This window comes from Stomoxys calcitrans, chromosome 2 (genome assembly GCF_963082655.1).
Source record: "Stomoxys calcitrans chromosome 2, idStoCalc2.1, whole genome shotgun sequence".
Lineage (NCBI taxonomy): Eukaryota > Metazoa > Arthropoda > Insecta > Diptera > Muscidae > Stomoxys > Stomoxys calcitrans.
Window position 1 is genome coordinate 40,690,743 of NC_081553.1, and position 14,445 is coordinate 40,705,187.

General features: G+C 38.2%; 1 protein-coding gene across 1 annotated transcript in view; it reads right to left on the bottom strand.

Annotated features, from left to right (window-relative positions):
- Nucleotides 1-14,445, bottom strand: part of LOC106091331 (octopamine receptor beta-3R) — an 84,289-nt gene that overhangs the window by 25,395 nt on the left and 44,449 nt on the right. Inside the window, exon 7 of the mRNA XM_059363098.1 lies at nt 8,255-8,689. Coding sequence (XP_059219081.1) covers nt 8,255-8,689 — 435 coding nt within the window. The remainder of the gene's footprint in view (nt 1-8,254; nt 8,690-14,445) is intronic.

The following is a 14,445-nucleotide window of genomic DNA, read 5'->3' on the forward strand; positions in this document are numbered from 1 at the left end:
GCTGCCATATAGACCGATATCTAGGTTTTAGGTTTTGGGGCCATAAAAGACGCATTTATTGTCCGATGTCGCTGAAATTTGAGACAGTGAGTTTGGCTAGGCTCTTCGACGTCCTTCTTCAATTTTGCCCAGATCGGTCCAGATTTGAATATAGCTTCCATATAAACCGATCTCTCGATTTTAGGTTTGGGCCAATAAAAGAGGCATTTATTGTCCGATTTCGCCAAAATTTAGGACAGAGCTTTGTGTTAGGCTCTTCGACATTTTTATGCAACTTGGCCCAAATCGGTCCAGATTTGGATATAGCTGCCATGAAGACCGATATCTCGATTTAAAGTCTTGGCCCCATAAAAGGCGCATTTATAATCCGATTTCACTGAAATTTGACACAGTGACTTATATTAGGATTTTCGACATCCGCGTCGTATATAGTTCAGATCGGTTTATTTTTAGATATAGCTAGTGTACTTATTAGTATTTGGTCCAAATCGGAACATATTTTGATGAAACTGATATGGGACATAAGGTATGAAATTTTCACCGAATTTTGATGAAAGGTGATTTACATATATACCCGAGGTGGTGGGTATCCAAAGTTCGGCCCGGCCAAACTTAACGCCTTTTTACTTGTTTTTTTTTTATATTTTTGTAATGAATTCGTATTTTTATACCCACCACCATAGGATGGGGTATACTAATCTAGTTATTCCGTTTGTAAGACCTCGAAATATTGATCTAGGACCCCATAAAGTACATTATATATAATCTTGATTGTTATGACATTCTGAGTCGAACTAGACATGTCCGTCCGTCTGTCGAAATTACGATAGGGGTCGAACGCGTAGAGCTAGCTGCTTGAAATTTTGCAATTATATTTTATATTGATGGAGGTCGTTAGGGGTTGCAAATGGGCCATATCGGTTCAGATTTGGATATAGCTCCCATATAAACCGATCTCCCGATTTGACTTCTTGAGCCACAATTTTCATCCGATTTGGCTCATATTGTGCACGTGGTGGTCTGTTATGATTTTTAACAACTGTGCCAAGTACGATTTTAATTGGTCTATAACATGATATAGCTCCCATATAAACCGATCTCCCAATTTAACTTCTTGAGCCCCTGGAAGCCTCAATTTTCATTCAATTTGGCTGAAATTTTGTACATGGTGTTTTGCTATGACTTACAATAACTGTACCAATTTTGCACATAGTGTTCTGTTATGATTTTAAACATTTGTGCCAAGTACGGTCTAAATCGGTCTATAACTTGATATAGCTCCCATATAAACCGATCTCCCGATTTGACTCCTTGAGCCCCTGGAAGCCTCAATTCTCATTCAATTTGGCCGAAATTTTGTACTTAGTGTTTTGCTATGACTTACAACAACTGTGCCAAGTACGATCCAAATCGGTCAAGAACCTGATATAGCTCCCATATAAACCGATCTCCCGATTCGACTTCTTGAAGCCGCAATTGTTGTTCGATTTGGCTGACATTTTGTACATAGTGTTCCGTTATGACTCTAAACATTTGTGCCAAGTACGGTCTAAATCGGTCTATAACCTGATATAGCTTCCATATAAACCGATCTTCCGATTTGACTTCTTGAGCCCCTGGAAGCCTCAATTTTCATTCAATTTGGCTGAAATTTTCTACGTCGTATTTTGTTATGACTTGAAATATCTGTGCCAAGTACGACCCAAATCGGTCACTAATCTGATATAGCTCCCATATAAACCGATCTCCCTATTTGACTTCTTGAGCCCCTGGAAGCCTCAATTTTCATCCAATTTGGCTGAAATTTTGTAAATGGTGTTTTGTTATGACTTGCAATAACTGTGCCAAGTACGATTCAAATTGGCCAAAAACCTGATATAGCTCCCATATAAACCGAACTCCTGATTTGACTTATTGAGCCCCTGGAAGCCGCAATTTTAATCCGATTTGGCTGAAATTTTGCACATAGTGTTCCTTTATAACTTCAAACATTTGTGCCAAGTACGGTCTAAATCAGTCTATAAGCTGATATAGCTCCCATATAAACCGATCTCCCCATTTGACTTCTTGAGCCCCTGGAAGCCTCAATTTTCATCCAATTTGGCTAAAATTTTGTAAATGGTGTTTTGCTATGACTTTCAATAACTGTACCAAGTACGGCCCAAATCATTCAAGAACATGATATAGCTGCCATATGAATCGATCTCCCGATTTGATTTTTGAGCCCTTACATGCCGCGATTTTTATCTGATTTTCTAAAATTTCGCATATAGTGTTCTGTTATGACTCTCAACAACTGTGCCAAGTATGGTCCTAATCAGTCAATAACCAGTTATAGCTCCCATATTTTAGCAGAATCCATGGTGGTGGGTTCCCAAGATTCGGCCGCATTTACTTGCTTATAGTTAAACCTTAATTTATGTTTTGGGTATACCTTTATTACGTTTAACTGCTAAAAGTTTTTCCAAGATATTTTAAATCTAATTCGAATATGTAGCCACCTCTTAAGAAATCCGAGAAATGTCTATCAAACATAAACCAACTGCAATGATGTTGGTACACCCATGCGTATGAGCTATTTTGTGTATTCAATGAATAAAGTATACGACACAATGTACTCTCCTGCGAAGCCATCAAAAATATTGGGAAAAATGGTTGAATTGAAAGCAAAAAGGGCATAGAAGTTTGTCATACATGTGCCATTCGAAAACTAAACAAATTTCATAGTGCTCTCACTTTGAATGCTTGGCAGCAATGAAGAAGTAGCGAAGGCAGTTAATTTTAGAAAGTAAACAGTTCTTGCTGTAAAAAATTTATAGAAAAAATGGGAAAAACTTAGCATCGATCCAAAAGTTTTAATCTTGAAAAAGTCTGTTAGATCCTTCACTATTTTTAAAACTTCTTAAAGTTTTTATAACCCTTTCCACTTACAATTTCAAAATGTTATGCTTTCCTTAACGGTTTTCCTTCAACACTTTAAAGTCTTGACAAGTTTAATACTTTACTCAAGCATTTAGAACATTTAGAAATGTGGATATTAAACAGAAAACTCAAAACCCATTTCAATGCAAGCTGTTGCTGGCTAGCTTAGCTTACTTGTAAGTAAGCATCCAAGTGAATGTTCAACGGATATCAAGTAGCAGGATGTTAGTTACAGCTTAAGCTTATTTTGTTTTTTTTTGTTATTTATTATTTGGTGGTAAACAATCCTCCTTTATGTCCCCATAAGCACTTTGTGTTTCTCAAACGTCTGTGTCGTGGCAACTTTTGCCGCGATTGCAATTGCTAGGATGGCAAGGATCAACAGGATGACGAGCGGAGTATAGTAAAGAGGATAAGATTTAGATGTAGCAATAGGGGATGCAAGATGCTGAATGCTGGATGCTGAATGCAATGCTCCAGTAGTCATTGTAGTTAAGCAACAGTGTTATGGTATTAGTGCGTTTTTGATGGAACATAAATAAATAATAAAAGCAGATGCATTTAAAGTGAATGTGTTGTTAAATGCAATCTGTTTCAATTCTAAACGTTTACGATTGTGAGCAAAGCCAACATGACAGAGGGGAAAAGAACAAGCCAAAAAGTAACTAAAAGTCAAGTAAAGAATATTAGGAAATACATAATTACAAAGAAGAGGATGCAAGAAAGATGAATGTTATTTTAAAATTAGTAGCAACAGCAGCATATTGGCTAGTTAATGGGAAGAATGTGATCACATTTCCCAAGTATTTTGTTATAAATAAGAAAAATAGTTGGGAGGTGTATTCAAATAGCCGTATCGATTTTTATATGGAAGTTGCTCTTGATTGACTCCAATTTATGAACTTAAACGTGGAGTTTTGGGAATCTACTTTTCAGGTTTTCATCATTAATTGGGTACAGAGTAGATAACACAGAGTAAGTGGTGATGATGTGTTGAATATGCATCAGAAAAGATGATACAAGGATTGGCTGATCTGAACTTTTCTATTCCCATGGATTGTTTGGGAAGCTTATGTTGATGGCAAAACAGGGGATTATAAGAAAATAAAATAAAATAAAATAAAATAAAATAAAATAAAATGAAATAAAATAAAATAAAATAAAATAAAATAAAATAAAATAAAATAAAATAAAATAAAATAAAACAAAATAAAATAAAATAAAATAAAATAAAATAAAATAAAATAAAATAAAATAAAATAAAATAAAATAAAATAAAATAAAATAAAATAAAATACAAATAAAATAAAATGGGAGCTATATCAGGTTAAAGGTCGATTTAGATCGTATTTGGCACAGCTTTTGGAAGTCGTAACAGAACACTGCATGGAAAATTCATTCAGCCAAATCGGACAAATATTGAGGCTTGTAAGGACTCAAGGAGTCAAATCGGGAGATCGGTTTATATGGGAGCTATATCAGGGTATAGACCGATTCGGACCGTACTTGACACAGTTATTGGAAGTCATAAGAGAACACCACATGCAAAATTTCAGCCAAATCGGACAAACATTGCGGCTTGTAAGGGGTCAAGAATTCAAATCGGGAGATCGGTTTATATGGGAGCTATATCCGGTTATAGACCAATGTAGACTGTACTAGGCACAGTTGTTAGAAATCATAACTGAACACTACATGCAAAATCTTAGCCAAATCGGACAAAAATAATGGCTTTCAGAGGCTCAAGAAATCAACTCGGGAGATCGATTTATATGGGAGCTATATCATGTTCTTGACCGATTTGGATCGTATATGCATGTTGTTGGAAGTCATAACAGAACACTGTGTGCAAAATTTCAGACAAATCGGATGAAAATTGAGGCTCCCGGAGGCTCAAGAAGTGAAATCGGTGGATCGGTTTATGTGGGAGATATATCAGATTATAGACCGATGTGGACTATACTAGGTAATGTTATTAGAAGTCATAAGAGATAACTATTGTATATTGAAAATTTCACGCAAATCGGACAAAAATAGCGGGTTGTAATGGCTTAACAAATCAAATCGGGAGATTGATTTATACGGGAGCTATATCAGGTTATAGACTGATTTGGACCATACTAGGCACAGTTGTTGGAGGTTTTAACAGCACACTTCGTGCCAAATCGAACAAAAATTGCGGCTTTCAGGGGTTCAAGAAGTCAAATCGGTAGATAGGTTTATATGGGAGCTATATCTAAATATGAACTGATATGGCCCGTTTGCAATCCCCAATGACCTACATCAATAGTAAGTATCTGTGCAAAATTTCAAGTGGCTAGCTTTACGCGTTCGATCGCTATCGTGATTTCGACAGACGGACGGATAGGGCTAGATCGAGTCAGAACATCGAGACGATCAAGAATGTATATAAACTTAATGCAGTCTTAGACGAATATTTCGAGGTGTTACAAACGGAATGACTGGATTAGTATACCCCCATCCTATGGTGGTGAGTATAAAAAGGAAAGAATTACATAAAATAAATAAATTAAAAGGATGGGGGAATACAAATTTCGCCAGAATTTCTTTTGAAACATCTCGCAATATTCGTGTAAAACTTTATAAAGTATACGTCATGATCAAGAATACGTCATGACATTTTACGTCGACCTAATCATGTCCGTCCGTTTGTCCGTCAGTCTGTCTATCCATTTGTCTGTCTGATTGTCTAAAGCACGCTTACTTCGAAGAAATAAAGTTAGTGACTTGAAATTTTGCACAAATATTTCAGTGTCAAACGGGTCGGTTAGGATTGTAATTGGGTTTTATAGAGGAGGTGGGAGTTTTGCCTTATCAACAGATCTTGGATCAAGAGAGCGCAATTCCTATCCGAATTAGCTGCAAATTTGTATGAGCTGTTTTGTTATAACTTCCAAAGCCTGTGCTGGCTGGCATAAAACACATCTCAAATGTTGACTTCTTGAGCCTCTAGAGGGCGCAATTATTATCCGATTTGCACGAAGGGTTTTGTTTCGATTTGCAGCATCGGTGCCTTTTATGGTCTAAATCGGTTCATAAACTGATATAGCTCCCATATAAACCGATCTCCCAATTATATTTCTTGCAGTGCAGCTGCACTTTTCTTTCAATTTGGATGAAATTTTGTATAACGGCTTCTAAGCAACATACATGTCACATACATAAAAAGCAACATACATGTCAAATATGGTCTGAAATGGTCCATAGCCTGATACAGCTCCCATATATATCGATCACCCAATTTTACTTCTTGAGCCCCTTAAGGGCGCAATTCTTATCCGAATTGGCTGAAATTTTACACAATGACTTCGACTATGGTCTCCAAAATTCAAATCAATTATGGTTCGAATATGGCCGTTCTTATCTATTATCCTTTGTTTGCCTAGAAAGCAATACCTGACAAAGAACTCGACAACTGCGATTCATGGTGGAGAGTATATAAGATTCTGCCCGGCCGAACTTACCGCACTTTTACTTGTTTAATTTGGTTTTATCCAGCCTGTATATTGATATTGCTTCGATATAAATCGATCTTCTGATTTTTAATTCTCATTTTCGTTTGGGATATAGTTGTTGAGAAATTGACTATAGTATCGTGTTGCTATTATCGATAGTTTGTCGGCTCTACTTAAGCGACTTAGAATGGGGTTCGAATTTTTTTATGGGACTATGACCCTAATCTGTTTATGGGACTATGACCCTAAATTGTAACATGGGTCTATGTGACTGGTATATCTGAATGTAGTCCGATCCAGATCATATTTCAGCGAAATTTCAGCAAAATCAGGTAAAAAATGTGGTTTTTATGGTGAATTGGCAGATCGGCCTATACGACAGCTACATCTAAATATAGTCCGGTCCAGTCCATATCTGAATCGAATGTCGGAATTTTTGATACAATTAACTGTTTTATTTCCAGCGAAATCGGACAATTAATTCCCGTTTTAATGGACTTGAGACCCTGAATCGGCAGATTGGTCTATAGGGCAGCTATATTTAAATATAATCCGGTCTGAACCGTATTTGGGTCAGATGTCGGAAGGCCTAAAAAAATTCAAAGTTTTAAAATCGGGTAATAAGCAAAGGTTTTATGGGCTTCAGACCCTTGATCGGCAGATCGATATGTATGGCAGCTATATCCAAATATGGTTCGATTTTGCCCATTCAAGATCTTAACCTGTGTGCAGCGAAAAGACATATCAGTGCCAAATTTCAGCTCAATATCTCAAATTTTCAAGGTTGGGGGGGTGCTAACCCCACCTCCCTTTCTACGTTTATTATGACAGCTATTTTTAATAAAGGTTCTATCAGGACCATAGAACGAAAGGAGGCTTAACCCATTTCACTCTTTCAAATTTCGGCGACATCGAATTATAAATGCGGCTTTTATGGGCTTTAGACCCTTAATCGGCAAATCGGTCGTTATGACAGCTATAACTAATCGGATGTCGGGATTTTTAATACAACGCACTGTTTTAAATTTCAGCGAAATCGCAAAATAAATGCGTCTTAACTCTATGTCGGCAGGCAGGTCTATATGACACCTATATCTAAATATGGGGCGTCTCGAACCATATTCGGGTCGAATGATGGGAGTCTTGAAACAACTCACAGTTTCAAATTTTAGTGAAATTGGGTAATAAATGTAGCTTTTATGGGCTTAAGACCCCAAAATCGCCAGATCGGACTGTATGGTAGCTATACCCAAATATGGTCCGTTATGGCCTTTTCACGAACTTGACTTGTGTTTACAAAAAACAACGAATCTGTGCCAAATTTCAGCTCAATATCATAATTTCTGAATCCTGTAGAGTGATTACGGACGGCCAGATGGACGGAATATACCCCCTATCCTTTGGTGGTGGGTATAAAAATCGATACGGTCTAATGGTAAGCAGTCAGCTGTTCGCAAAACGAGCATAGTAAAGAATATCATCATAATTATTTTTGCTACTATAAATGTTAATAGTAGTGGTTGTGATGGTGGTGGTGGTGGTGGTGATAGTGACAGTGATGGCTAACCGTGGTAATTGTAACTAAAAACGAAATTAAAATCTTAATTGATGTTATTGTTGTTGCTGTTATTGTTTGTTTGTTTGTTTGTTGCTTCATGTTTTCAATGTTGATGCTGAAGTTTTTTTCTTGGTTGTTGCTGTACTTTGAGTTTTGTGGGTGAAAATGCAACAACATCAACACAAATGTTGTCGTCGCTACGAATGAATGTTCAACGTTTTTGTTGTTGCTGTTTATTTTTTTTTTGTAGTTTGTTTGTCTTATGTTGTTGTCGCTTTTTCTAATTCTCATAACTCACCATTGGCCCCACACTGACATCCGGTTGGGCGGTGCTTCCGGTTCTTCCGGTTCAACCAACGACTCGAAGAATTCCAAAAGCTTAACCTCTGTGCCATTGACTTTGTCTTAGACTTTCGCATTTGCTTGTCGAGACCGTTACTTTCCTTTTCGTGTTGTTGAACTTTCAAACTGGCTCCACAATAGAGGCATTTGCTGCGTTGGCCCTTGGAAGTCAACGCACTATTGGCACTGAAGGTTAGACACTTGGTGACACCGCCGCCAATGCCGCCGCTGCCACCAAAGCTGCCGTCGCCATTACCACCAAGGCCATTGTGGTGTTGCTGGGTGACCGCATTGTGGTCCAGCATTTGTTCGACTTCTTCCTCGTCGACAAAGATACAAATGCCGCCACGTCTTTTAAGCGAAGATTTGCTCGAGAAATCTGGTTCGAATTCTTTAGCACAAGGGCCAACATCAAGATTTGACGATGTTTTTGTTATTTCATTGGTTTTTGCAAAGTTTTTTTTGGGTTTTCATCGAATGTCGCAACGGAACACAACGCAATATTTTGGGGTTGAGAGGTTGGTTGATAGGTTGTTCGGTTGGATAGTTAGTTGTTGGTGGGTTGATTGGTTGATAGTAGGGTGGAATTTTTTACAGATTTTGGTTTTTTGTTTTCGTTTTGGTTTTGGTTTTTTTTTCGATTAAAATATATACAAAAGAAAGTTGGAGGAATAATAACAATATGGTAATTGAGTTGAGATTTTTGTTTATCGCTCTTCAATATTTACAAACAAACTTATAAAAGTAATTATTTTGTTTTGTTTTGATAAAACTGAGAGTAGAAATGACATTGTAACGAACGTTTGCATGCTGAAGACAGAGTAAGGCAGGCAATTTATGAAACATAGTTCAACTGCTCACAAACGATTGTTATTTTGTAGGGATTTTGTTTGATTTGAAATGATGGCATGATTGAGAAGAGGTAGAAAGAGAGACAGAGAGAGAGCGAGAGCGAGATAGAGAGTTGGAGTGTTGAGTTTAAAAAGGAATATTCTGCTTTACTGGTCTGGGTGAGTTTCATAAGCTGGCCGCAACATTAATTTGACTTTCTTCTTGAAGAAACTCAGAATCTGAGGCGTATTGTTGAGTCAAATAGGGGGCCTACGTGAATCGGAGAATGAGTCAAAATGAGAAAAGAAAAGTGTCGAAGGAAATATTTCATTCATATCTATTTATATGCTCCAGAGAGGTAAGTTTTGAACAGAGGCGGGTGAATATGCCTTAAGACTTTCAAATTTTTAAGTTTTGGTGAAACTGTTAACATTTATTTTCTTGTTAGTGGAAATCTTCTGCAAGCTTTGTGTTTGTGATGCATGGTGTCAAATGAAGAACATTCTGGAGTAACAAGATTAAAACCATTGAATCGATTTTTATTAAATTTGGTATGGGTTGTATTTTATTCGGGTGTTGGGGGTTATAAATATTTTAGGGTAATCATTGAGTATTCTATTGGTTTGCCCAAAAAGTAATTGCGGATTTTTCAGGTCGGCCAAATGAAGTTGATGAAGACCAAATCAAAGCATTAATCGAATTGGATTGTCATGTAACTGAGCGTGAGATAGGAGAGAAGTTAAATATACCAAAATCAACCGTTCATTATCACATAAAAAGTCTTGGACTGGTGAAAAAGCTTGATATTTGGGTACCACATGTATTGAAAGAAATTCATTTAACAAACCGAATCAACGCTTGTGATATGCACCTTAAACGCAATGAATTCGATCCGTTTTTAAAACGAATCATAACTGGAGATGAAAAATGGATTGTTCACAACAACGTTAGTCGAAAACGATCATGGTCCAAGCATGGTGAACCAGCTCAAACCACTTCAAAGGCTGATATCCACCAAAAGAAGGTTATGCTGTGTGTTTGGTGGGATTGGAAGGGTGTGGTATATTTTGAGCTGCTTCCAAGGAACCAAACTATTAATTCGGATGTTTACTGTCAACAATTGGACAAATTGAATACAGCCATCAAGGAGAAGCGACCAGAATTGGTCAATCGTAAAGGTGTCATATTCCACCAGGACAACGCTAGACCGCACACATCTTTGGTCACTCGCCAAAAACTGAGTGAGCTTGGCTGGCAACTTTTGATGCATCCACCATATAGCCCTGACCTTGCACCATCAGACTACCATTTATTTCGATCTTTGCAGAATTCCTTAAATGGTAAAACTTTCGGCAATGATGAGGCTATAAAATCGCACTTGGTTTAGTTTTTTGCAGATAAAGGCCGGAAGTTCTATGAGCGTGGAATACTAAATTTGTCAGGAAGATGGAAAAAGATTATCGAACAAAATGGCAATTATATATTTGATTAAAGTTCATTCTAAGTTTTATTAAAAATGCATTTACTTTCTTTTAAAAAATCCGCAATTACTTTTTGGGCAACCCAATAGTAATTCATTTGGGAGCTGTAACAAGTAAAAGCGAGCTAAGTTCGGCCGAGCCGAATCTTATATACCTTGCACCATGGATCGCATTTGTCGAGTTCTTTTCCTGGCATCTCTTCTTAGGCAAAAAAGGATATAAGAAAAGATTTGCTCTGCTATTAGAGCGATATCAAGATATGGTTCGGTGTGGACTACAATTAAATTATATGTTGGAGATCTGTGTAAAATGTCAGCCAATTCGAATACGAATTTGGGGGCTCAAGAAGTAAAATAGAGAGATCGATTAATATGGGAGCTGTATCAGAGTTTAGACCGATTCAGACCATAATAAACACGTATGTTGATGGTCATGAGAGGATCCGTCGTACAAAATTTCAGGCAAATCGGATAATAATTGCGACCTCTAGAGGCTCAAGAAGTCAAGATCCGAGATCGGTTTATATGTCAGCTATATCAGGTTTTAAAACGATATGAACCTTATAGAATACGTCATGCAAAATTTCAGCCATATCGGATAGGAATTGTACCCTCTAGAGGCTCAAGAAGTCTAGACCCAAGATCGGTTTATATGACAGCTATATCAGGTTATGAACCGATTTGAACCATACTTGGCACAGTTGTTGGATATTATAACAAAACACGTCGTGCAAAATTGCATTCCAATCGGATAAGAATTGCGCCCTCTAGAGTCTCAAGAAGTCAAGACCCAAGATCATTTTATATGGCAGCTATATCAGGTTATTAACCGATTTGATCCATACTTGACACAGTTGTTGGATATCATAACAAAACACGTCGTGCAAAATTTCATTCCAATCGGCTAAGAATTGCGCCCTCTAGAGGATCAAGAAGTCAAGACCCAAGATCGGTTTATGTGGGAGTTATATCAGGTTATTGACCGATTTGATTCATACTTGACACAGTTGTTGGATATCATAACAAAACACGTCGTGCAAAATTTCATTCCAATCGGATAAGAATCAAGAACAAAGATCTGTTTATGTGGCAGCTATATCAGGTTATGAACCGATTTGAACCATACTTGGCAAAATTTCATTCCAATCGGATAAGAATTGCGCAGTCTAGAGGCACAAGATGTCAAGAACCAAGATCTGTTTATGTGGCAGCTATATCAGGTTAAGGACCGATTTGAACCATACTTGGCATAGTTGTTGGATATCATAACAAAACATGTCGTGTAAAATTTCATTCCAATCGGATAAGAAATACGCACTCCAGAGGCTCAAGAAGTCAGGACCCAAGATCGGTTTATATGACAGCTATATAAAAACATGGACCGATTTAAACCACCATACTTAGCGCAGTTGTTGAAAGTGATACCAAAACAGCAGCTAGCTTTGCTCTTTCGAAATTTAGGGTGCTTTCGACAAACAGAGGGACGAACGGACGGACGGACCATGTAACTACTCGAAATATTTGGAAATTTGGCACAAGGATCTATGTTAGGCTTTCAGACATCCGTTCCATATATGGTTCAGATCGGTCCATATTTGGATATATCTGGCATATATACCAATCTCTTTGGGCTTCAGACCCTTTATCGGCAGATCTGTCTATATGGCTCTATATAAAAATATAGTCGGGTCCGAACCTTAATGGAGAGGAATGTTGGGAGACTTAAAGCTACGCACTGATTAAAATTTGTCTGGAGGCTTAAAATAATTTACTGTTTCAAATTTCAGCGAAATCCAGTAATAAATGCAGCTTTTATGGGCCTTAGACCGTTAACCGGCAGATCGGTCTATATGTCAGCTATATCTAAATATGGTCCGATTTGCCCCGTTCAAGAACTTAACCTGCGTGTAGCAAAAGGACGCATCTATGCCAAATTTCAGCTCAACATCGCAATTTTTTAAGGGAGTTGGCGACGAATGCCCATGCAGCATTGTGGAACTGCGAATCGGTGGGTAGGACGGCGAAAATCCTATGGGGGGATCCAGATCGTGAGAAGACGAGGCTATTACTGAAAGGAAGTAAGAAGGAGGTCAGTATAGCTATGGGTATCATGACGGAACACACAGGACTACGGGCTCACTTATGTAAAATCGGTGCGGCATGTGATAGCATGTGTAGGGCATGCGGGAAAAATTATGAGACGTTGGAGCATTTTCTTTGCCATTGCCCGGCTTTCGCGTCTAACAGATATCAGCACTTAGGTGGGGACGCTATAGCAGACATTGAACAAACTTAGGGGAGTGGTATGGAATCTATTAAGAATTTTGTAATTAGCACGGAATTTCTAATTTAGATTTCCTTTTTCGAGGTTACTTTTTTTGTGCTTAGAGCGCACAATAAACCGATTACTGGCTTAGGTGTATGTCCATAGTGCCATGGGACGGATTAATATCTGCACCCACTTTTCAACCTAACCTAAGCTAGCCTAACCTACATATATACCAATCACTCAAATGAAAGGTATTTAAGATTAGAAAAACATATCTGATATCCAATTTTCGTACCAAGAATTTGGGGGACCACCCCAACCCCCAAAACACCCCTAAATCGAACATATATACCGACCATGACAATATGGGACTCAAATGAAAAGTATTTGCGAGTAGAATACGAATTTGACATCCAAATGTGGGACCAAGTTACTGGGGTCCATCCCTTCCCCAAAATACCCCCCCAAGAGGACTTAATTACTGACCATGGGAATATGGGGCTCAAATGAAATGTCTTCGGGAGTAAAGCACGAATTTGATATCAATATTCGGGAAAGGTGTCTATTGGGCCACACCACCCCCACAACACCACCCAAATAGTAAGTTTTTCTGACTATTGCAATATGAGGCTTAAATAAGAGGGTTTTAAAGTGGAACACAAATCCGATATATATTTTCAGGGCCATCTCACTGAGTGGCCGCCCATCTCCCAAAACACCCCCCAATAAAAATTTGGTATCCACATTTCGGGTGGGGTACCTAGGGGGGCTGCCCCCACCCTAAAACCTACCAAACATATATTTACACCAATCACAACAATATGGAACTCAAATGAAAGTTATTTAGGATAAGAAAACGTATCTGATATCCATTTGTCGAACCAAGTGCTAGGGGGGCCACCCCAATCCCCAAAACACCCCTAAATCGGACATATTTACCGACCATGGCAATATGGGACTCAAAAGAAAGGTATTTGCGAGTAGAATACCAATCTGATATCCAAATGTGGGACCACGTTTCTGGGGGTCCTCCTCTTCCCCAAAAACACCCCCCAAACTGGACTTATTTACTGACCATGGGAATATGGGGCTTAAATAAAAGGTATTTAAATGTAGAATACGAATGCGATATTTAAACCTAAAACCAAGTGTTTGGGGGCCGCCCGTCTCTAGAAACACCTCTCAAAGAGGACAAATTTACGTCCATTGCAATATGGGGCTTAAATTAAAGGTCTTTAGGAGTAAAGCACGAATCTGATATCAATTTTTGGGAAAAGTGTCTATGGGGCCACCCCACCCCCATAAAACCACCCAAAAAGGGCGTATTTGCTGACCTTTGCAATATGGAGAGGAAGAGGTATTTTAGAGTGGAACACGAATCTGATATGTATTTTAAGGGTCAAGTCACTGAGTGGCCACCCCATCCCCCATAACAACCCCCAACTGGGACGTATTTGCTCACCATGACAATTTGGGCCTTAAGAGAGTGGAGTTCGATATTGATAGTTGTAAGGGCTCATACCCCAAACCGGACATATTTGATACCCAATGGGAATATTCTGATCAA